This window comes from Orbicella faveolata, unplaced genomic scaffold (assembly GCF_042242905.1).
Source record: "Orbicella faveolata isolate gen_17 unplaced genomic scaffold, um_ofav_v1 contig_25, whole genome shotgun sequence".
Lineage (NCBI taxonomy): Eukaryota > Metazoa > Cnidaria > Anthozoa > Scleractinia > Merulinidae > Orbicella > Orbicella faveolata.
In genome coordinates this window covers 5,414,347-5,437,693 of record NW_028301553.1, presented here as the reverse complement: position 1 = coordinate 5,437,693, position 23,347 = coordinate 5,414,347, and the positions used below count along the sequence as shown (strand labels likewise).

Sequence of the window (23,347 nt, the reverse complement as noted above, 5' to 3'; positions counted from 1 at the left end):
TGTCCCGATTCATCGCCTACTCTATAGTAGTACTCCAAACCAGAATACACAACAGGTGTATAAATCCCTCCGCTTTGGTCTGGAACAAAGTGTGCTTTGGAAATCCGAAGGGAGAGACATGCAGCGAAATTTCAGTCAGCTCGCGATACAGATTTTTGTTTTTGAGCAGATGAACGCAGCAGAAAAACCATTACATATTCTAAAGAATAGAAAACTCCTTGTTAAAACTATATATAGTTTGAAATAGGTTGTTTGCTTGCCTATATCGAAGGTATATATGTTTAAAGCGTTTTTCCCAAATGTGCAGTTTACAATTAGTCGGGAAATATATGCTATGGTATAGAGAGTAAGGGTTTCCCGCGACACTTGCTGCCAACTGTGCCACGACCATTACATGACTGATCATTAAGTAAAATGGATCGGGCAAGGGTTAAAGATTTCATAGTGGTCACAGGCAAATTGGTCAAATCAATGATCCACTGTCTGCAGGTCACTGCTTTTTTAATGTTCCTCATGTCCTTACTGATCCTATATGTCAAAGCGTGTATCAAAAAAATATATCCAGTACATTTTACATTTCCCCCGTTTTTATACCTCCCTAAACTTAACGTCAAAAGTACCAGGTACCTTTGTCTTTGAGTGCTTGGAACCGCTACTAGATTCAAAAATCGTGTACGTCTAACCCGTTCATTGTTATCAACCGGCTGCAACCCTTCTAAACTGAATCTTTGCTTTGACCAGTCAACTTCCCTTCTTTGGAGCCGTCATGTAATCTGGTGCATAGGTCTACAATCAGGACGTGAGAGTTGACGAAAAGTAAATTTCCACCAGGGGTACTAAAAGGAGGTGAAAGACTAAATAGATGTTTCTTGTTGGCTGGAAAAACCAGCATTTTATTACACAGCGCTCTCACGTCGTTACATCTCACTGAATTTATTTAGGTATAGGAGAGTTGGTGGATCCCTTTAAGAGGGAGGGGAACAAAACAATAGACGACCCCCCTTCTCGATACTTATCTGAAGATGTGTGGAGTGAGAATGCTTTCCACTCTCTATGATCGTGTCCCACGGGTATTAAAGCTGAGCTCTGCAATTTACGCTTTCTTTTCGAGTATTGTGAATAACTGGTAATTAATGTTCCCCCTCCTGCTAGCGAACTTCCTCGGAATTGTTTGGTTTGATGTATGGGGGCATGAAATATTTATTCTCTGGCCCGAACACACTCTAATTTAGGTGAGGTGTCTCCGCATGAGGAGGTTGCCCAAGGAAGATCTTTGTCTTTGGTTTGTATTTTTACATTTGAAATTTGGAAAATTTGTTTGAATATTGTAATTTCAAGTATGAATTCTACAGATTGGTGACTGTTTTTTTTGTTAGTTTAGTTTAACTTAGGTAATTTGCTTTAACTTTGGCCTATTCTGAAACGGGAGCACTCTTCTACGTTGGATGGCGCCGTGCATTAAAGGTAGGAGCGCTGTTCCCTTTCAGAAATGGTCCAAGTTAAAATTAGTCAATTCTTGCTCAGTAAAGAATGTTTGTATGCACCGGTCGTTATGTCTAGAGCTGAGAAACGCAGGAAAATTAATACAACGAGCAGAACAAACTGGCAGACAAATTAAAGTTTGTTTATTAATATATTTATCAAACAGCGCAGCACTAAATTACACCATTATACACTTCATTGTGTTCCATTTATTCACAAATAACATACTCTATATCCGTGGTACGTTACACCATAGTGCATTATGCTGTACCACATTTCACTTTGACTTCTACTTTAATTTGCTTACGTTTTTCTTTAACTAACTACTTATTCTTATAGCTCCGTCAATTTCAAGAGTGATCATCTTCCCTGGTCATTCACTTATACACAAACAGCCAAAAACTAGCCATAAAACTGGACGACATTCCGTATCGTCATGACGGAACTATATTTCTATGAAGGCTCATAATTTCTTCTTGAGCTGAGGCAAAATGATTATCAAAAGTGAAAAGTGAACTGATCAACATGACACGAGCGTGGGACAAAGAAAAATCTGCGTCCCCGACAGGAATTTAACCCATGGTCTCCCGAACACCGGGCTGGCACTCTATCCACTGAGCTACGAGAACTCATGGAGAAGAAGGTAATTTAACTGAGTTCATATGTGACAGGCAGGGCGCTTTTATGTAGGGTGGTGAAACGAGCGGGTCCGAGCTAAAAGGTGTGATGCAGTAGACTGGGGTCTACTAAAACGAGCAGATTCCTCTTACTTACACTGGAACTTAAATTTCTAAAGAAATTCCACGAAACTCCCTTCTATATGAAGAAGGAAGGCTTTTGGTGCACTTTTGTTCTGAGACAATGGGAAAAGGTTGAACCTTACTTTTACTTTTACTTTTAGTTAAGTTTAACTATCAGCCTGTATGTTTATGTTCCAATTTTCTTGGAACAATTTTAGAAATAGCATGTACACGTCATCGCTTCTGCGTGCATTGCATGCCGTTTATTTACTATGTTATGTAAAAGCTATCGATCTTCAACATATGTAAAATTTAGAGTGGAGTAATGTGGAGTACTCGTAAAAGAAGCAGCGGATCACGGCTTGGTCATGATAAGCGGGACATACCTGCATTCGACACTGTCTTACTTCACTCAAATTTGGGTAGCCTTCGACGAAACTACTTAAGCGGCATTACAACGGACATAAACGAATTGACTTTTGGGTCTAAAGCATAAAAAAAGGCTTTTGAAAATACACCACTGATGGCTCAAAAATAAAGAAAGAAAAGTTGGTTTCTGGTTCGTCGAGAGGAGATTTTTGGCAGCCACTGATCTCACCGGAAGCGCGGAAGAAGCGCTCGTGCCAGTCTTTCTCCGCATCACACATTGGACCAAGAGCGGACTGCCCGTTTCACCGCCCGGCCTTTTTCCGCCTTGGTGACAGCCGTCCTGCATATTGCTGGGATCAGCACTGTCGAAGCCGATAACGCAAACCTATCTCTGCAAATACAAGCTTAAGCCTATTTTATAACCTTATGATGCATTGAAATATCCGTGATCGTCAATATATAAGGTGGCTCACAAAGGTTTGTGGCATTTCTTAACACCTTTTCTTTAATTAATCACTGCTACCGCTCTTTTTTTCAACTAATGCCGTAATAATGACTCAAAAAATTCCCTATCATCGTTAAAAAATAATTTGGGTAGTTTTTGGGTTGCAAAATATCTCCATAGCTGCAGTTGTGTCGTCAGCAAACTGCAGTAGATTAGTTTCCACGCCGTTAATTTCTATTCCTCCTATGTTTTCCTGAGCTCTGACAGCAACGGCCAAAATTTCGACTGCGATCAAAAAAAAGGTGCGGATGAAGCGGGTCTCCTTGTCGCGCTAAAAAGAGGGCTATCCAGTTACTGGGAAAGCCAATATCATTAAGTCTATTTTATTCCCGAAAATGATTTATCCGAGCTCCATGCATTTTACCTGTTGAAATTGTAAAAGAATTTCAAACTAGCTTTAATATTTAATTTTTGATGGAATGGAAAAGACAAAGTTATTCGCCTCTCAACTTATCCACCTTATGAATTTGGTGGTCTTAAAATTATAGATTATTAAAGTACGTATGGTTAAATGAGGAAAATTCGAAATAATGTCTAAACCTTGTTTTTATCCTTACTATTATCTGAATGTGATCTATTTGTATTAGAAAGCAGTGAACGGTTACACTAAAAAAATAAAACTTTTGGCATAAAACTTGTAAAATAATGTAGTGTAGTCAACTCTTAAAAAAAATCGAAATAACTTTTAATCTTTGTTAATATTTATAAAACTTTTATTTTGAATTTGCTGTATTTGTTATGAAAAGCAACAAATGATTACAATGAAAGTTCCATAAGAATAGTATAATAAGTCTCTCTTTCTTCTCTTCTTGACCCCCACTGTCGTTCCATGTGTTTTCTTTCGACGTGTTTATATTCTTCGTTATCTAACAGCATCATTAACAGAACTAAAAGCTTGAAAACTAGTTCACATCCCTCCTCATCCGAAATCACCGCGGCGCGTGTGCAGCGTCTCGTCGCGGCGACTTGTTTTGGAAGCTGTAAACACGGAGCGACTCGTCGCGGAGACCTGTCACAGCGACCGGTCGCTTAGTATGTGTCTCGGCCTTAATTGTTTGCAATGCATGATCATTGTTTCATCTAAGTAAGCCTATTTTTACTTACTTGGAATAAATTTTTAGGCTGCTCTCCATGGATGAGACTACAAGATTGCTTATACCACTTAACAGCTGATCAAGTTCTCAGTTATGACACCATACGTCTGAGCGAGCTGAGCTCTTTGGCACGACAAATAAATGATCGGTGACTGCTCATCGAGGTCTTCAGTGCCACTATGATCAGATTCTCGATACCCATTTTTTTTTTACATTTTCGTACACAAGAGGTCTTTCTTAGATATCTTGGCAAATTTCAATCTATTGCGAACATTAGAACTCTTTTTCTGGACCTTTACTTCCGAGAATTTACGGCCACGATTAATTTTCCCTGTTCCAAGTCTTGGTTCAGAATTGGAGAAAATGACGTCATTTTCTAAAAAATACCTCACGGGTTGAAATTGTAAAAATAATTAGTACAGCAATTCGCTCAAAGAATAACAAAAACTTTGGCTCATACATTCGTGCAATTTTCCACATGAATTGTTAACATAATTTCAACCTGTGCAGTATTTTTGAGAAAATGACATTATTCTCTCAAAATCTCAACTAAGACTTGGAACAAGGGAAATTAATGGTGGCCGTAAATTGATATTTTTGAGATTTTCTTCCAGGGTTGTCTTGGAGTTTCCCAAGCTTTCCTGAAGGGTTTACATGATGACGTCATCTTCCTACTGCTTAAAGAACCCCGCTGCCTCCTCATAGAGTTTATACAAAAGTGTGCATCTGTCTTGCCAGCTTCCGATAAAACTTGACACCTCTAGTGAATACAAAAGAGTGAAAAGCCAGACTGGATGTTCTCCAATTTACAAAGATGTGATGTTTTTCCCTCGTAGCATTTTACAGATATCGATTCCACTAGTTTCATTTAATTAATTCGTTTTTATGCAAATAGTTTAATAATAAAAATAATATGACTCCTCGATCTAGATTAGCATAACGTTTGCCACCAATATGTTTATGTTTTGTTTCGTCTCGTTTGCCATAAGGTACTAATAAATAACGCATACTTACTAGGGAATTTATAATACTTACTTCTCCAACTTTTCGTTTCGATGATCACTCTAGATCTTCCAAATATTCACGCGGTCTGGTCTTAATTCCATCAACTCCTTTGTATCCCTTTGTACTAAGACCAAATGATTCATTATTTTGAAGAGGTCCTCCATTCTTCGATTTCGTCTATTTCAGTTGACATTTTTCCTCTATCTCTGTAACCGTCAGCCCTTAAAGAACTCCAAGCATCATTGGCAGTCAATCTGTTTATATCAATGCGGGGTGTTAACATGGAAAGGAGGGGACTCCTAATATCTCATACAAGTACAGGGAGAGGGGCTAGTTTCTTCCAGTGTCCTGGTTACCGATGAAAAGGCAAAATGACTTGCAGGACCAATCACTGCGAACTAGCTTTCGTGGTGTTAGCTGTATTAACGCGCCACTAAATAATTAGCCGCCAACTTTGATGCTATAAATAGCTCCTGAACTGATCATACGATCAATCTACGACACATTAATGACATGCCACCTCTCTGTAAAGGACAGAAAACTCTCATCCTTTGCTTTGCCTCTTATCTAAGAAATACTTTGTCACTCCTTCTTCCAAGTGGTTTCTCCACTGCGAAGACGAGTACGAAAAGGATAACAGTCTGCGACGTGGTTGAAAGTTGAATATACTTGAGCTTGCAATCAGACTTCATGCGGTATTTTGATGCCCCGTTGAAAATTGGACACCTGAAAGCTGCAGCCATAGTATAGTGGCTGGACTTATTGTCTGGGCATCTGAGTTTCCATGGTAAAGTCTTCAAATCATAGATTTTTTTTCGGAACAAAATGAGTCTCACTGATAAGAGACTGCTATGCACAGCAAGTGCAAAATGACGTGTCCCCCCGTATTAATTTTTTGAAACTCACTTAGTCATGCCTCCTGCACACAAGAACGACGCTGCAATAGTCTGTAGCTTCAGGGACGAGGAAATAGTTCATTTTGCGTGAAAACTAGGCCTCTTTCCGTGTTGCAATGTAACCATTCATCTTCACCCATCGAGTTACTAGTGATTTCTGCTCAAATTTGTTTAAACCAGTGAAATGGAGGCTTCTGGTGAATTGAAAACCATCGAAGAAATCGACGATGTATCGGAAATGAGTGACTTGATGAAAGCGCTTGGTATTTCGCGTGAAGGACTAAAAGCACTGGATGATATGAAAACTCGAGTGAGAACGGAATTGAATTCAGTAGAAAAGCCCAGCTGGACGGCAGGTCAGGTAAGAATTCTTCAGAAATGTTATTAGGAAATGTTGGAAACTGGGTTACGTAGTAAATCACAGCAAAACGTTTAGCAGCGCGTCATATAGTGACAGCGACCGTATTGAAATTAATACACGTTGCTAAACGGTAGTCATATTAAAAGAACAAAACGAGCGTTACTGTATATTTGTCCGCTATTCAAGATTAGAGTATTGATTGTAGACTCGGGTTTCCCGTGCAGTTTGTGGCAAGCGGATGTTGACAAAACACGCGGACCTCCAGTCACTGAAATACCCGAGTCAAGAGTAGCAGAAAACGAACGGAAAATACCACTCAATTCCGGAATTTTTTTAACTTGAATGTTTTTATTTAAGGAGAATTAATATGTCTGGGCATGCATTTAATCGCGGTTGGCAATCACGGGCGGTGTTTTTGTCTTCATATATTGTTACCTGAAAAGACGGAAGCTTCGGCCATCAGAATCGAGTAAACCATGCATCGAGAAGCGTGATTAGGTAAGAGGCGGATATGTATTTTCTCGATACTGTACATTGCACAAAACGCTTTGAATTAAGGCAGACAGAATTTCATTTGGAGCCAGTTATCCGGGGTTAGTGAGTGGTTTTCTACGAATTTTAGAGAAACGGATTATTGAAAGTTGTTTACTGATTTCGAAATGGAACTAGCTTTGGATGCTAACTTTTTTTCATATTTCTTACGAACACGTCTACGAAATTGACCAAAACTGTTTTGAAACATTTTGCATTTATTAGTAGTCTATATGAAGGTGGATAGAGCTCAGTGGATAGAGCGCCCGCCCGGTGTTCGGGAGGTCATGGGTTCGATTCCTGTCGGGGACTCAGAATTTTTCTTTGTCCCACGCTCGTGTCATGTTGATTAATTCTCCTTCACATTTCGTTACCGAGCTTAAAATTCACCATCTTTATTAACTTAGTAGCCTATATATTTGTAAGCTGCAGTCCTCATTCCGGTTGCGAGGGTGGCAAGGAGTTTATGTGCGACACGTAATAAGGACAAAAACATAGTTTGTGACGTGTGAGCGAAAAGGAACTACATGTAAATTAAAGGTATACGTGATGCGTGAAATTATACATATAAATAATTTTATAACATAGCGTGCGCGCTAGTCCTATCTAATTCCTATTGAGCTATCATGAACAGAATCTCTACGTACGCACGGCCGTGCATATATAAGACTGATAAGATGACGTGTGCAGTTTCAATTTAGCTGCAAAATTTCCGTCGAGTTTAGTGCAAGTTCCTTTTGTTTAAGTTTCGGCAACGTGAAGATTATTCTGAACAATCCAAACTTTTCTTCGAGCGTTTGACATTTTGCCAAGCTAAGATGTTTACTTAAAGGTGAGTATTTTGACCTTGTTTGTCTACTTTTTCATCGAGTATTTTTGACTTTGTCTGTCTACATTTTCATTATAATCAATTCGAATTTTTAATTGAGAATTTTAGAAACCAGGTTAAGCATTTTCGCTCAACCGTTGCTCAACTGATTGCGGCGTGTTAGGATCCTGATGACCTTTGTTTTTCTTCACCGTGCATTGTGAGAACTTTGTAGTCAATCACAAATAAAACATGTTTTAGCGCCCAAGTTGTTGTCGCCATGTTATAAAAGAATTGGTTTATGCTTTTAGCTGTGCGTATATGGAGTTATGGATGCACCTGGGAAGTTTGGACAGCACTCAAGAAGCTAGAGTCGAATGATGGTCATTTGGGGTATACTGTTACCCTAAGAGTAGCTAAATGTAAATGTATTGCGTGAAGTTTGTGTGTGGAACGGCATCACAATATCCCTTTTGCTATCCTCAGCTCTCAAGGGAACACGTCGCTCCTGTTCATAATACAAGCAATTTCCCCCTTTATTGTCAATGTTGCGTAAATCACTGTGCCGGGTTGTTCACACCAACATTGAAGGAGAGAGGTGGGAAGTGTAGCCCGCCATTACGGGTTCGAAAAACGAGGGCTCGATTCGCCTGGGCCTGAGATTTCCAATCGTTTAGCATGTTTTGCCATCTGCCACATGTTTAGCCCAAGCTCGCCGGCCATAAGACCCAATACTGCGGGGTTTTGCGCCTAGGAGAATGCACTCTTATTCTCTAATTCCTTTCAAAGTTAAAACCTATTCACCGCAATGAAACTCACTTGCGCTAGTTTTCAGATGTAGCCTCTTCCGGGAGGGCGGCTGTGAAACAAACTGCTTCAGATGAAGCATAATTGCTGATGCAGTAGGATTGGATATGTTAGTCATAAATATTAGCATCAAAATTTTTCAGTCGAGAGACTGAAGAGGTAAATACGATTCAACAACACGTTTGATTTGAGCTATAAATCGCGTTTGCTTTCACGTTTTAGGCCTTTTCCATTTTAACAGAAGCAAGAGAAGTAGATGGCTTCAAAAGACAAGCTTTACTTAAGGGTTACCTCGATACTAAAGACTATCTGAAAAAGCTAAATGGCGAAATTCTCGCTTTGCTGAAGAAGAACGTGGGCAACATTGAAGAGAAGATAGGACACCACAAAGCACAACTGGAACAAAAAGAATACCTCCTTCTTGTGGCAGGTAAATGAAACAAAGCAACTCTAGTTTAAAAAGCGGTGTAATTACAAACATTTTTAAGAAAGGAATCCGGCAAAATGTTCATTGACACAACAAGAATTTCGCGGCTTCGAATTGTTATTTACTCAAAAATAGGGAATTTACGTAGCTTTGACTTTGTCAGTACACCATGTTTAGAACTATTCCTGAATCTGCCAACTTGCAAATGCTTCCATTATATAAAAGACAATTTCTTGATAAAAATGAAAAAGGTCAAAAGCTTAAGGGAACAAACACTACACACAAGAAGCTACTATGAAGGTAATCTAGTAATTGAAAGTCAATGCATTTTAAGGTGAAACAAGCTCTGGAAAAAGCTCCTTGGTTAACCTTATTCTGGGAGAGGAACTCCTTCCATATTCTGCACTCAGCACAACGTCCACCATATGCGAATTGAGATATGGAGATCAACCCAGAATCGTGGTCCACTTTAAGGACAAGGATCCTGAAACAAGGCTTCCAATTAAGGAGTTCCTTCTAGAGGCTGAATCCTCTGAACAAAGTTATCTTCAGCAGATCTCTCCTTATGTTCACGCGAAGAGTGATCGAGAAAAAGGTTCAATTTACAAAAGGTTTGAACTCTTTTGGCCTCACCAACTTTTGGAGGTATTCATTAGTGATGTCGTATTAAATATAGTCGAACCTTTCATCCTCAAGGGAAACGGGAGGTGTTTGGGGGCAGAAATGGGAGGCGAGGGGTTGGCCACTTAACAGGGGCTCGTGTCCTCTTTAGACTGTGTTAATTGCTAGGTTAACATATAATTACGTCAATACAATCATATTAAACGTGTGTTGGAACGTCTTTTATTAGTCCTCAAATTCTATTTCGGACTCCTATCTGCGATTCGTGTTTTCCAAAAAAAAAAGCCAAACAAGGTGTTTTAAGTTTTGTGTGGCTACTTAAAAGCGGTAAGGACAATAGAGAACTCCCCCATCGGGACGACCAAAAGGTGGCCGCGGGCGCTTAACAGAAGCGGTCGGTTGATACGGGTTTTCCTGGCATACGGCTAGTGCGCCTGAAATTTGAATAGACCAATCAGGATTTAGCAGTTGGGAAACACTGTCCTCTCCTGACGTCAATGTATATTAACAGGAAAGGCATTCAGTTTACTGGAGACGCCAGCGTTGAATAGTCACGAAAATTGATTTTTAATTTCAAAAACCATATCAGATTGTAAAAAAAAAAAAAAAAATGAAAAATATGAAACTGGGTCGCCCGCGTCGAGCGAGTTGTGCTATTTTGAAAATATGCTATTCCTCTTCAAATCAAACCCAGAAATCTCTAGTTAAGTATTAAATGAGGCCAAATCAGCTTTAGCATTGTCTGTATGTTTGGTAGCTGCGAAAAAAATACTATTTTAGTGTGGTTTTGGTAGGACAGCACAGTTTTGACTGCGGCTCGTACTGCGGGCGCGGTCGCCGTATGCAAGGCTATTTACATTATTTTACTGACAATTAGAAGTTTAAGCATTTAAACTGTGGTTAATGAGCTCTGTAGTCTATATCATAGCTGTCATCTAAGGTTGTCACCAGTTCTGTTATGTTCCCCCTATTAGCCATTGTGCAATAACCTTAGGTCAATGTCCAATGCAACCCAATAGTTTTACCATATGGGAAATTATACGACAAAGGTCCCAGTGATTTTCCACCATACTCTCATGTGATTTCAGCGTGCAATGCCCCTCCCAACTCCCTCAATCCCCAGTTAGTAAAATCCCATTGTTTTCTGACCCTGTCCCAGTTGCGAGCTAGTATTCAAGCTAGGCCGTTCTCCGCTTTCTCTGCACGCTTTTGTTGTGCAAAATGTTTCAGCTACGATGCCTAAATCACGTTAAACTCGCAGCAACCGTTCTCAAGCCGCTGCAAACCAAACCGGACCCGGTAGTCCAACCTCTGGCGCCGAACAATCGCAAATGTCAGCCAACAATCTGACCATTAACTATACAGCCATGCCCACGGAGACTCGCCGTTTTATGCTGTCGCAACGCCATCTAAACCAAACCGGTCCGCGTCGCATCTTGATCACTCGCCTCCGAGAAGGCGACTCTCCGGCTACGAATACTGCGCCGCAGGTTCCCGAACAGTTATCGGCGATGATAGCCTCCATGATGGAAGCCAAACTGGCCAATTTAAACTCCAGCTCCATAAGTGGACCGCTCATCCCGCCTGAAATAGGACCGGCTCAAGCCTCGCCAACTCAACCAACACTGACAGGCACTACAAATCTCGTTCCAGTCCACGAGCCATCAATCGTCCCCACTCTTCCTCCTGCACGGTCTTTCAATGGCGGACAAGATGGCGGACCTGCTGCTTTAGACCTCGCCAATCCGGAAGATGTCGCCTCCATCCACAGGAACTACAGGCTTCCGTCAGTGGCCAGCCACCTTTCCAACAGTCAGATAGCGGCCATCACGAACGGTGAGTACGTGGACCTTGCTAGCCTTCTCCCTTTTTCCTCCCTCTTACGCGATCGAGTAAAGTCCAACTTAAAGCTCCAGGTAGGGAACGAGGACCTTACTATCCCCCTGCCATCTCCCGCCCAACGCCCTAAAATCACGAGCATCGATAGTTGGCTCGATGCTTTCGCCATATACTCCTCCGTCATTCTGTATTCCTACCCTTCCCACGGGGTTGACTTAATCTCTTACCAGCAGCTGATCCGTGAATCAGCGAGAAAATTCCCGGGTATGGCTTGGTACGTCTATGACGTAGAATTTAGGCGCCGGGCTTCCCACAACCTCTCAAAGAAATGGGGGGAGCGGGATGTCCAGCTTTACTTGGATACGTTTACGGGCTTGCCAAAGTCCATCCTTTGTAAGTCCTGTAGCAGTAGCGACCACTTTACGGATACTTGCCCCCTCTCTCCCAGGTCCAAGGACTCTCCCGGCCCAAACCATGCTGACCTGTGCTACAATTTCAACAAAGGAGTCCCTGTGCCCGCACCCCTGCCCGAACAGACACCAGTGCAACAAGCCTGGATGCTCAGCAGCCCACCCTGGAAAGGACCACCATGATTCTCTCCAACTCAGGATCCCAGCCAAAGTCAGCTAGCCGCTCTAGCCATTCCTCCCGAAGCCGTACCTGATTGCCTGTCAAAGTTGTCCCCTTCCACTCCCATTGATATCCCTCAGCTTTCCTCTTACCTGCATGATCATCCTGACCGCGACTGCATTGACAATCTCCTTACTGGTTTCACTCAAGGGTTTAGAATTGGTTTTCAAGGTCCACGGACCCCCAAAGAATATCCTTACCTCCTGTCCGCCAGGGACAACCCCTCCATAATCAGCAAGAATATTCTGAAAGGGGTGCAATTGGGCCACACAGCTGGCCCTTTCATCTCCTCCCCTTTTCCCAACTTCCAGGTTTATCCCAGTGGGGTTGTTCCAAAGAAACACTCCTCCGATCGGCGTACAATTTTCCACCTGTCATATCCCAAACATCACTCCACAAGTGTCAACGCTCATATCAGCCCCAGTGATTATTCATTGCATTATATTACAGTTGATAATGCCATCTCGATCATCCAGAAACTTGGTCAGGGGTGTTTTATGTCTAAGCTAGACATCAAGTCTGCCTTCCGCAACATCCCCGTCCAGGCTCATCGCTCGTGTACGACGACCTGACTGACGTCATTATAGCGGAGCTCCGGCGGAGCCCCATACCCATATAGGGAAGAAAAGGAAACCCATGAATTGATTTTCTCATGGTTATCATGGCTAGCGGTATTGCTCGTGGGCGCGTACGCACGACGGCGACGACGACGACGACGACGACGACGACGACGACGACGACGACGACGACGACGGAGTCGCGCAAGATGGCGGCTATACTCCAGCTAATAGGTTGACAGAGACATACACCCTCAGTTGGTAGCGGGAGAATGCCATTTTTCTTGACGGGATTTTTAAAGAAAAACGATAGCGGAGGTTGATTCAATATTTTTAAGACAGGGTTGCGCTGAAGCAAAAGACAGAAAGCAAGAATTAACAGGCAAAGAAGTAGCGGAGAAGATCGCGAAAAAGACTGAGCGGGCCAGCGCTGGGGAAGGAGGCGAAACAGTACTGAACAATGCCGTGAATTATAGCTAGTCAAGGGCTAGAGAAAGGAGGTGAAATAATACCGAACAATGCCGTGAACCAAAGCTAACGAGGGCTATAGAAAGGAGGCGAAAGTACCCGACAAATTGATTCAGAAGACTGCCGAACTCCCCATGGCCAAGTTCAAAATTCGCGCGAACGTGATGCTGTGCAGCGGTGCAAGAAAATTCAAAAGTCACCTGATTTGGTCAGGTGATGAACAAGAGAAATCAAACGTACCCGAGTGTTTTAGAGAAATTGCAAAACAGTAAACGTAGCGGAAAGAAGTGGTTGATTCGTTGATCTATCGAAAATATAACTTCAGTTTTTAGTCTTCACAACTTTTGCTGCAAATTTCTGCCTGGAAGATTTACACTGGCCGAACTGAATTGCCAACTTGCGGTAAGTGACTTTTGTTGTTGCGTTTGGTATGAAAATTAACAAGTTTCCTCGGCGATATAAGCTTATTTTCAATTGGAATCCATTAAAAGTCTTCCTTATTTGAAGCCATGCTGTAAGAGATTTTAAAAATTGCATCGTTTTAATTTCGCTCGTCTCTAAACAATAACACGTGGGTCGCTTTGGAGGTTGCTGTAAGTTGTAAACAAATTATGTTTTCTATCGATTTTCGTCGTCAATTTAAGCTTATAACCTCACATCTAAAAATAAGCTTAACCGAAATCGTACTTGTAAACACGGCCGGGCGAGTTTTGAAGTTTTCTCTGATTTAGTTAGCACTGCCGCTTCGTAGACTGCTAAAATTTGTTCTTCTGTTGTTGAAAACTGAACCAAGAAAGGTCTACAAACCATTTTAAGCCGAAGCGAACAGGATTTGCTAAATTTACTTTTGTTCCTATGTGAATATTTGCATATTGTGATTACAAAGTATGGAGATTTCCTCGTTTTGTTAGTCCAATTTATTCGGTTTGGCGAAATGCTTTTGTGAATTCCGAGGTTAAATTGGGTGAAGACTGGTAAGCTACTGCCAATAAAATGACTGCATAGCTAAATTAAGCCGTCGGCAAAAATACAGACTCTCAGTAATATTCAAATTTAAGCGTGAATAATTTTTAAACTTTAACACCGCAAGCTTAAACGAATTTTCTTTATCCTCTCTTTTATTCGGTCACCGTTCATTGAAAAGGGATTTGCTGTTGATACTCGAGCTCAGATGTACTGATATGCATCTTGTGTTTATAATGTCGATTTCCTCGTTTTATTTTGTTGTCTGTCCAATTAGTTCGGTTTGGTGAAATGCTTATATAGTCCAAAATGTCGAGTAGACGATTATGCATGGCAATCCTGTCTGCAAATAAAGCTCTGCTTTGATTTTGATTGGCTATTTCATGTTATTTGTGCCATTGCTTTTGGTTGGGGGTACATGGACCCTATTTTGTTAATAAGAGGTTATTCCCCAGTGCAGTATTTACACTTAATATGGAAATGTTCCAAAAAAGTGAGATAGTACTAATTAACTCGGTAAATTGAACAGTGTAATAGAAGTTCTTGCCCTGACCATTTCTCAGTAATAAGAATAACTTTTACATACATATATACACAATTTAGTTGGAGAGAGCGCTCTCCTATCTCCACTCTCTCTCTCTTTGCTCTCTTCTTCACACTAATTTTTTATTAACTAACTTATTAAATGAATGTCACTGACTGTTTTCTTTGTTGTGCATGCATACTTTTTTGCTGGTCGAAGAAAGTTTCAGTTTCTTCCTGGCTGTACAGTTTCCTTTCTCCTGTCCTGTACCAATTTGTTTGTGATATAACTTCGTGAATTCTCTATTCTCCTTAAATTTTATCTCATCAGGTTGATAGAATGCACTCTCAGAGTGTTCCATCGTTGTCTTCAGTCGCTACAATTTTCCAGAAAAAAGCAATAGTTTTCTTAATTTCCTTTTACTTTGTGTTAGGACTTTTTAGCATGCCTGTAATTGGCCCATGGGCATTACGGGAGAATAATTTTCAAGTAAAGAATTACATTCGTTTTAGTGTTGAGTATTTTAAATTGTTATGAATTAGGCATTTCTTTTTATTTTTTATTTTTTATATTTTTATTTTAGTCGCACGCAATGTTTTATGGTTTTACCGAGGTATACCATGTAAATGTAAATAATGCACTGGAATTGGCCAATCAGAGTGTGCATTATATCGGCTTTAAACACAAACCACATATAATAAATGACTCATGTAAATGATATTTTTATTACAGAGAACTGGACAGGGCAAGAACTTCTCCTTCTTTTGTGAATTTATATATTAATTCCTCTCAGTGCTGTCAAAATGTCTCAGGAACCTTCATTTCTGATAATCTATTATTTTCCACCATACCTACAGCACAGAAGCTCACCAAATCCTAACTGATAACTAACATGTGTGTATCTCTAGCCTTTGCTGTGTGCTACATGTATATTCTGTTATCCTGCCTAAACTGCGAGGAAAAATTTTGGCAGAGCTGTTTCAACAGTTTCACTTAAATTGATTTCCAGTAACAGTGCTACATGTAGCAGTGTTATTGAGTATGAACTTTATGGAGGATTTTAAATTTTTATTTTTTTATGATTACAGACGACAACAAAATATACATGTGTATACATAACCTGATGTTGGTGTTGGTTACAAACCGTAGTTCATAATAGTCATCCTATTACAGGTAAGGGAGAAAAGTTCAGAGAGTTTAGAACATTTCTTCCCCCAGCACACCTTCTGTCTATAGGTGCAATAATTGAGAGGTTATATATATGTACGAAGAGTAATGTAAAGTTACTGTATAAACTTAGCATTAAAATCTGACATTTGAATGCCTCCTTTGCTAAAATTAGTCATGATTTAATTGTTATCACTCCCTGTGAATTCATAGAGATTCCAGAGGCAAATTATAACCTAATGTGGAAGTCCTGTCTTCAAGTGAGGGAAAATGACACAAAAGAGTTACAATGAAAGTAAAGAGAATTGTGAATGTTGATATGGTGTACATTATACATCATGTAAAGGTATTTGGTGAGTGCCAAAGGCATAACATTTCATGTATTGCTTTTTCAGGACAAATTATATAACAGTGATGTTTTAAAAGGTTTGATCAGAAAAATAATGAGTACATTGTCCAGGTAGCATCAGTTTATGGACGGCACATGCAGACAGTAAGAGGAACTGTAAGCACTACCACATAAGTTAGTTTTATGCTTATGACTTCTTGTTCTTGAATTTTGTGTCATTTCATCACAAGAATAGGTAACGAAAGATGCAATAGTTGTTGCAATATATTTTTGAAGGAAAACTTATAAGTCTGCCTATGCTGGATAACAGCCATGTGTAAACTGAATGTGAAGCAAACAATATGTTAAATATGGGGCAACCCTAAAACCCAGAAACCGGAATCCGGAATCTGGAACCAAAAACTGGAATCCAGAAACTGGAAACCGAAATCCACAAATCAAAGAAAATAAGTTCTTCTAATACGCGAAAATTGTTTTGCTTAGCTTTTCAACTGTAAAAAGTAAGCTGCCAAGTAAAAAGGACCTCAAACTTAACCTTTTTTGAAACAAAAATTCCCCGTCTGTTGAAGTCGTGCAACCATTATTTTTAGTGAGGGCTTTGAATAGACATTGCTGAAGTGAATTATTTCTATCATCATTCATAATATCTGGATTCCAGATTCTGGTTTTTGGTTCCGGATTCTGGATTCCAGATTCTGGATTCCGGATTTCGGTTTCCAAATTCAGTGTTTTAGGGTTGCCCCAGATGATGTATGTGCATATGTTAATCTTGAATAATCTGAAATTTCAGAGAGTTTAAAAATATCATGTCATATCTGTGATGGTTCTGAGGTGGAGGGCTGTTACATGTACATGTAAATGTCTCATGCACGAGTTTTCACTCGTTATGATTCAGGTGCAAATAGTTTCTGTATCTGTTGATGTGCAACAATCTACACCAATATTTCAACCTAATAATGTACAGTGTATATTAATTAACCAAATTATGCTGTTTTTAGTTGGCCAGTGCTACTACATAGTAATGTGATGTTGAAGTGCACAAATTTACAAACATGCCCAGTGTCAACTTGTCAAATACATGTATATGAACTGGCCAGACAGTGTAGATTACAAAATTCTCTGAAAGGTAAGATGTTTCTTAAACATTATTTTGTAATTAATGATTTCTCAGACATTGTTTTCTTCAAGAAAAGATTCATACCCCACATGGAGGTTTTTTCTCTGTTAGAGCTCTTGATTCCTGATACTTTAATGTGGAATTTCTAAAGACTGGCCATGAATGGGTGTTGGGTGTGAATATCTTCTGGAACTGCACATTCATTCATTGAGTAAGCAAGAACATCAGTATTTATCCTGACAAACTCTGATTTTCTTCTGGAAGCTGAACTCATTTACAGTTGTACAGTTATATGTACAACCAAACAGCCTGGATGACCCTGTGATTGGGACTGTGCACATTGTTGTAACCCTCAATGTTCCAGTTGCTTGTTTGAAGCAAATTGCATTTGCTCTCAAAAGCAAGTGGCAAAGTTCATAACAGTTATGTAAGTTTGCTTTGTATCTCAGGGCAGAGCCTGCCACAGTGAAAGTTGGAGTACCAACCCCTAGCATGTGATTCACTACTAACACTCAGTAAACAGCTAACAATGAAGTACACTGTATATCAAAGAAAGGAATTACATGCCTGTTCCTGTCAGTCAATATATGAACAGGTTACAGATGGGGAGCCTGTATTAAAACATCAAAGATTTTCAAAGCAACCATGGCCTGGTGAGATATTTCAGAGGTAATATAAATTTAAGGTCCTTATGATTGCTTATAGGCATTGATTTTTATTGTAAACAATATCTTACTGAGTGTATTTTTCTTGTGTGCTAATTGTTGGAGAACACAGAGGTCACTGTTATGACAGAGATATTAATTTGTGAAAAGTTCTATAAACAAATGCATCTGGGAACAAATTAATTTATCATGGATGCAGCTTCTGAGAGATCCCCAATATTAATGGAACATACACTGTTCATGCAGTACATGTAAAAGAGTTCAGTAATTCATTACTTATGATTGTAATGCTTTGTTTGGTTTCTCTGTATTTACAGACAACTTGATGGGATTATAAATTCTGCACCAAGTTCATTGAATAAACTGACTTGGAGGTTCAGTTCTGCAACCCATCCTGTTTGTAGTAATATCGTAGCTGCAACATTGTGACAGATACACTGCATTACATTATTAAGAAACACATATTAACTAATTATTTTTAAGTGCATGTTAATTTAATCAGTTTTTCTTAGAGATAATTTACTCATGGTTTATTTAAATAATTGGCTTTTTGGTTTTAAAATGATATTTATTGAGCTTTTAAATCAATTTTGTGATAATCTGCATTGGACATGGCATAAATTGATATTTTGCCAACAAGAAATGGAGAACTGGGTCTTAAGCAAAGTTGCAGGATTAGCATTTTTGTAGAAAGAAAGGGTTGAGAAATTTGTGACATTCTACAGACAGCCTTGCCATTCGCAATGTCCGATAAGGTTAATTTGTTCCATTCTGTTGTAGAAATAGTGTTCTCTAATTTATAAATTATTTCAATCTGTTGTTTAAACGATTGCCTTATAACCCCATGTCTGGCTTTGGTGCATGTAGGATATTGATGTATTTTTTATCCATTTTGCTGTAAATTATCTTAATTGATGTGTCAATCAAAACATATCTTGGATATGCTGGGCTCTTCTGACAAATGTACCTATGCCTCATAACCTTTGAGTGCATTTGGTTGTGTAGTGCAGACAAAATACATGTACATAATATAACTTCCTCTTAGCTTACTGATAATTCTTGGTATAATTTAATCAAAGCAAAATTAATCAATGGAATCCAATAGCAGCTCTTCTAGTCCACAATGCCAGTCGAGAAAAAGAACAAATCACATTGAAATTGAATAATAAAATTATTATTAGAAGCCTATGCAAGTATTCATGATCAGCAAAAAAAAAAATATCGTAATTACCATTCATGCGAGGGTGATTTTGCTTATTGCAAACCCTTCCAGCAGGAGGAGACTCCATACAATAGTGAAGATGGCTAAATGTATCTTTGGGGACAAGTTAGAAAACAAAACTTTCCAACTTTTCACATATGTATACTGTTTTGGTATTTTTGTGAGATTTCATTTGGTAGAGATTCAGGGACTGAGTATATTGTAACCACTGCATTTCAATCAGTCCCCACAACAAAAAAATGTGTAAACTTCTTTTGTGTGGGAGTCCCCATGTTAACTAAGGAAGAATATAATGAATAATAACAATGCCTTGTCTTTCTGAATAAGGTAGGAAAGAACAAGAAATGCCAGCAAAAAGCACAGAAGACAGTTCTGTTATATGATCAAGATTTTTGGTAGCTTCCCAGAAATCCTTGAAATCGTGGCTCTATATTTCATAATCACACCATCTTACACCTCGATCTGCTGATGTAATACTAGTTCCGGCTGAAACTATTAAATCATTCGCAATTTATCTCATACATGTTGGATTATTTTCATTAGTAACAACATTCCGAAAAATAACTGAGGAGCTCCGCTTTTAGGCTGGCCTAAATCTATATATTACCGCAGATGTAAAGAGTAATTGTAGCACAGAGGAACAGGAGAACAGTAGGAACAAAGGAACAGGGGAACAGAGGAACAGTAGGCACAGAGGAACAGAGGAACAGTAGGCACAGAGGAACAGGGGAACAGTAGGCACAGAGGAACAGTTGGCGCAGAGGAACAGAGGAACAGTAGACACAGAGGAACAGAGGAACTGTAGGCAGAGAGGAACAGAGGAACAGTAGGCACAGAGGAACAGATGAACAGTAGGCACAGGGTAACAGAGGAACAGTAGACACGGAGGAACAGAGGAACAGAGGAACAGTAGACACAGAGGAACAGAGGAACAGTAGGCACAGAGGAACAGAGGAACAGTAGGTACAGAGGAACAGGGGAACCGTAGGCAAAGGGAACAGGGGAACAGTATGCACAGAGGAACAGGGGAACAGTAGGCACAGGGAACAGGGTAACAGAGGAACAGTAGGAACAGCGGAACAGTAGGCACAGAGGAACAGAGGAACAGTAGACACAGAGGAACAGAGGAACAGAGGATCAGTAGGAACAGAGAAACAGGGGAACAGTAGGCGCAGAGGAGCAGGGGATCAGTAGGCACAGAGGAAATAGAGGAACAGTAGGAACAGAAACGGGGAACAGTAGGAACAGTAGGAACAGTAGGAACAGTAGGAACAGAAGGAACTAAGGAACAGAGGAACAGTAGGAACAGGGGAATAGAGGAACAGTAGGAACAGTAGGAACTATGCAAAAAAACTTGTAAAAGAACTTGTAACGCCAAGTACATATTTAATCGAGGTGAAAAGAGGGCTCAATCCGCGGTCAGATTTTACCTGCAACAAAACAGTAGAGAACCAACAAACTCAGCCTACATATGACACCGAGTCCCGTGCATATTATTAGTAATTTTTTTCCCCAGGGCAGAAAACCAAATCCCATTGGGCACAAGAACGTATAACTCTAAACACCTTTACAAAATCCCGCAGGGCATCAATCTTACAAAATTAATTTTAAACCCCACTTTGATATGGGAGATGGTCAAACTAAAAATCCTTGAACAGTCTGTAACTGAATACGCTATAGATAGAAAAATAAAAACCTCAATAAGAGAAGAAGAAATAGAAAAAGCGTTAAATGTACTGCAAGAATTGATAAAATCCAGTAAAAATGGAGATCGAGAAAAAAAAAAACGCCCCCATGGATCTGGAAGAAAAAAAGCTGGACTGGAGAAAATTATTGAATATAGGACGAAAGGTGCAATATTACGTGCCAAATGCAGATGGCATAACGCGGGTGAAAAAAAGCACAAAGTATTTTCTATATCTCGAGAAAAGGCATTTTAAAAACGACGTTATTATCCAGTTAAAAACTGGAGAAAATGAATTTGCTATGTCGGACAAAGAGATACTACTTCAGTGTGAAAATTTCTACAGAGATCTTTATAAATCCCGCATAGATGAACAACAATCCGAACCCTCGAATTTGCCTACTGTTCCTCTGTTCCTTTGTTCCTCTGTTCCTTTGTGCCTACTGTTCCCCTGTTCCTACTGTTCCACTGTTCCTACTGTTCCTCTGTTCCTCTGTGCGTACCCTACTCTTCGTCTGTTCCTCTGTGCTACTGTTCCCCTATTCCTACTGTTCCTCTGTTCCTCTGTGCCTGATCTTCCTCTGTTCCTCTGTGCCTACTGTTCCTCTGTTCCTCTGTGTTTACTGTTCCCCTGTTCCTCTGTGCCTAGTTTTCCTCTGTTCCTCTGTTCCTCTGTGCCTACTGTTCCCCTGTGCCTACTGTTCCCCTGTTCCTCTGTGCCTATGCTCCTCTGTTCCTCTGTGTCTACTGCTCATCTGCGGTATGATGACGTCAGTCAGGTCGTCGTACACGAGCCATGAGCCCCCGTCCACCCGTCAGACTGGGAACTCTTAGGCATGAAATGGAGGGGCATTTACTACTCCGACACCGTTCTCCCCTTCGGCTTGTGGGCTGCTACTGACCTCTTTGACCAATTTTTCCGCATACTTGAATGGGTTATTAAGACCAAACTGGTTATCCCTAATGTCATCCATATCCTGGATGACTTCTTTTTTGTTACCAAGCACCCACGGTCTGACTGCCTCACAGCTCTCTGTAACATCCTTTGTCTGTTTACAGAGCTCGATATCCCTGTCGCCCCGGGTAAAACCCTCCCTCCCACCACATCCCTGGAGTTCATGGGTGTTCTCCTGGATTCCAACAAAATGGAAGCCCGCCTCCCACTAGACAAGCTAACCAGGACCAAAGAGGCCTTGCATGAGTGGTCTTGTGAGAAATCTGTTACCCTGAAAGAACTTCGGTCCCTGATTGGTACCCTTCAGTTTGCCTGCAGAGTTGTGGTCCCATGCCGAGCTTTTCTGCAGCACATTATTAGTTTAACCAAGGGTATTTCCAACTCTAGATGGCACATCAAACTTAATACAGAATTCCGCAAGGACGTTTCCATATGGCTGGCCTTTCTTGAACACTTCAATGGGGTTAGTTTCTTCTTGGGGGACACTGTTTTCTGCTTCCCAGATCTCCAGTTATTTACCGATGCCTCTGGGTCTCTCGGTTATGGTGGGTACCTTAATGGGAAATGGTTTCAAAGCCACTGGCTCCCTCAGCACTGCCTTAACCCTGTTACTGGGATCAGCATTGACTGGCAGGAACTTTTTGCTATTTATATTGCCTGCTTTCTCTGGGGTCCCCACTGGTCGGGTAAATGTATTTGTTTCTGGTGTGACAACCTCCCTGTTGTTACCATCATTAATTCAAAACGTTCCAAGTCATCCAGGGTCATGGATCTGGTCCGCTCTATTACCATTTTGACCCTAGTACATAACTTTACCTTCACTGCCAAAGATATCCCAGGGCTGGACAACTCTATAGCTGACTCTCTGTCCCGTTTTCAGATGGATCGCTTCCACTCTCTGGCTCCCAATGCCTCACACACCCCCTGTACCATCTCTCCATCAGCAATGGTGCCTCGCTGGCCTCTAATACCGATCGAGCCTATGGTGTCGGTCAGAATCATTTTATTTCCTTTTGCCTCCTACAAGGTATCATTGGTCCCTCTTGCCCTCTTCTCCCGGCATCCGAAATCACCTTAATTTTTTTTCGCTGCCCAGCTGGCCAAAACCATTTGCTACAATACAATCAAACTTTACCTGTTTGCAGTTCAAGATCTCCATAGGTAACATAACTTTCCATTAAAATTATCAAAAATGTAGCGCCTGCAAAAGGTCCTCACTGGCATCAAACGGTCCCAAATGCCTCCCAAATTAACTCGCCATCCCATAACTATTCAAATTTTGGTTTCAATTTACAATTATTTCCAGCCTCCCCAAAGTTACAATGTAGACCATATAATGCTGTAGGCTGCTTCACCCTAGCGTATTTTGGTTTTCTACGCACAAGTGAATTTACTTCTAATAGCAGTAGTTTTGACCCTACTGTCTATCTTGGTCTAAAGGATATTACCTTTATCCCTAACATTGAATCCCCCAACCACATGCTTGCTTCCATTAAGCAATCCAAAACTGACCCCTTTCTCAAAGGCTGTACTTTAACCATAGCAAGGTCCACCACCTCTAT

At 40.4% G+C, this 23,347-nt stretch overlaps 3 protein-coding genes across 4 annotated transcripts; all 3 read left to right on the top strand.

Annotated features, from left to right (window-relative positions):
- Window positions 1-6,129: 6,129 nt before the first annotated feature.
- LOC149108710 (uncharacterized) lies at window positions 6,130-10,264 on the top strand. The gene is made up of 3 exons (XM_089293438.1): window positions 6,130-6,452; window positions 8,821-9,028; window positions 9,360-10,264. The coding sequence occupies exons 1-3, from the start codon at window positions 6,276-6,278 to the stop codon at window positions 9,773-9,775; spliced, it is 801 nt and encodes a 266-aa protein (XP_089149564.1). The 5' UTR covers window positions 6,130-6,275; the 3' UTR covers window positions 9,776-10,264.
- Window positions 10,265-10,343: 79 nt separating this feature from the next.
- LOC149108709 (uncharacterized) lies at window positions 10,344-19,660 on the top strand. Of its 2 annotated transcripts, XR_016208324.1 has the most exons (4): window positions 14,333-15,799; window positions 16,189-17,268; window positions 17,709-17,912; window positions 18,242-19,660. XR_016208324.1 is itself a non-coding variant. In XM_089293436.1 (3 exons), exon 1 carries the CDS (start codon window positions 10,978-10,980, stop codon window positions 12,076-12,078), a length of 1,101 nt encoding a protein of 366 aa, XP_089149562.1. In that variant the 5' UTR covers window positions 10,344-10,977; the 3' UTR covers window positions 12,079-13,542; window positions 15,715-17,268; window positions 17,709-17,888. The 2 variants fall into 2 exon arrangements, 1 of the variants encoding a protein (XP_089149562.1); XM_089293436.1 differs by lacking the exon at window positions 18,242-19,660 and adding an exon at window positions 10,344-13,542 and having other exon boundaries at window positions 15,715-17,268; window positions 17,709-17,888.
- Window positions 19,661-21,733: 2,073 nt separating this feature from the next.
- On the top strand, window positions 21,734-23,263 carry LOC149108708 (uncharacterized). The gene has a single exon (XM_089293439.1). It carries the CDS (start codon window positions 21,949-21,951, stop codon window positions 22,861-22,863), a length of 915 nt encoding a protein of 304 aa, XP_089149565.1. The 5' UTR covers window positions 21,734-21,948; the 3' UTR covers window positions 22,864-23,263.
- Window positions 23,264-23,347: the final 84 nt, after the last annotated feature.

Bases quoted from the DNA above. Each gene is read 5' to 3' on its own strand.
- LOC149108710 (XM_089293438.1), top strand. From the start codon at position 6,276: ATGGAGGCTTCTGGTGAATTGAAAACCATCGAAGAAATCGACGATGTA. The intron at 6,453-8,820 runs GTAAGAATTCTT...TTCACGTTTTAG, and splicing joins CCAGCTGGACGGCAGGTCAG to GCCTTTTCCATTTTAACAGA. The intron at 9,029-9,359 runs GTAAATGAAACA...ATGCATTTTAAG, and splicing joins ATACCTCCTTCTTGTGGCAG to GTGAAACAAGCTCTGGAAAA.
- LOC149108709 (XM_089293436.1), top strand. From the start codon at position 10,978: ATGTCAGCCAACAATCTGACCATTAACTATACAGCCATGCCCACGGAG.
- LOC149108708 (XM_089293439.1), top strand. From the start codon at position 21,949: ATGGGTGTTCTCCTGGATTCCAACAAAATGGAAGCCCGCCTCCCACTA.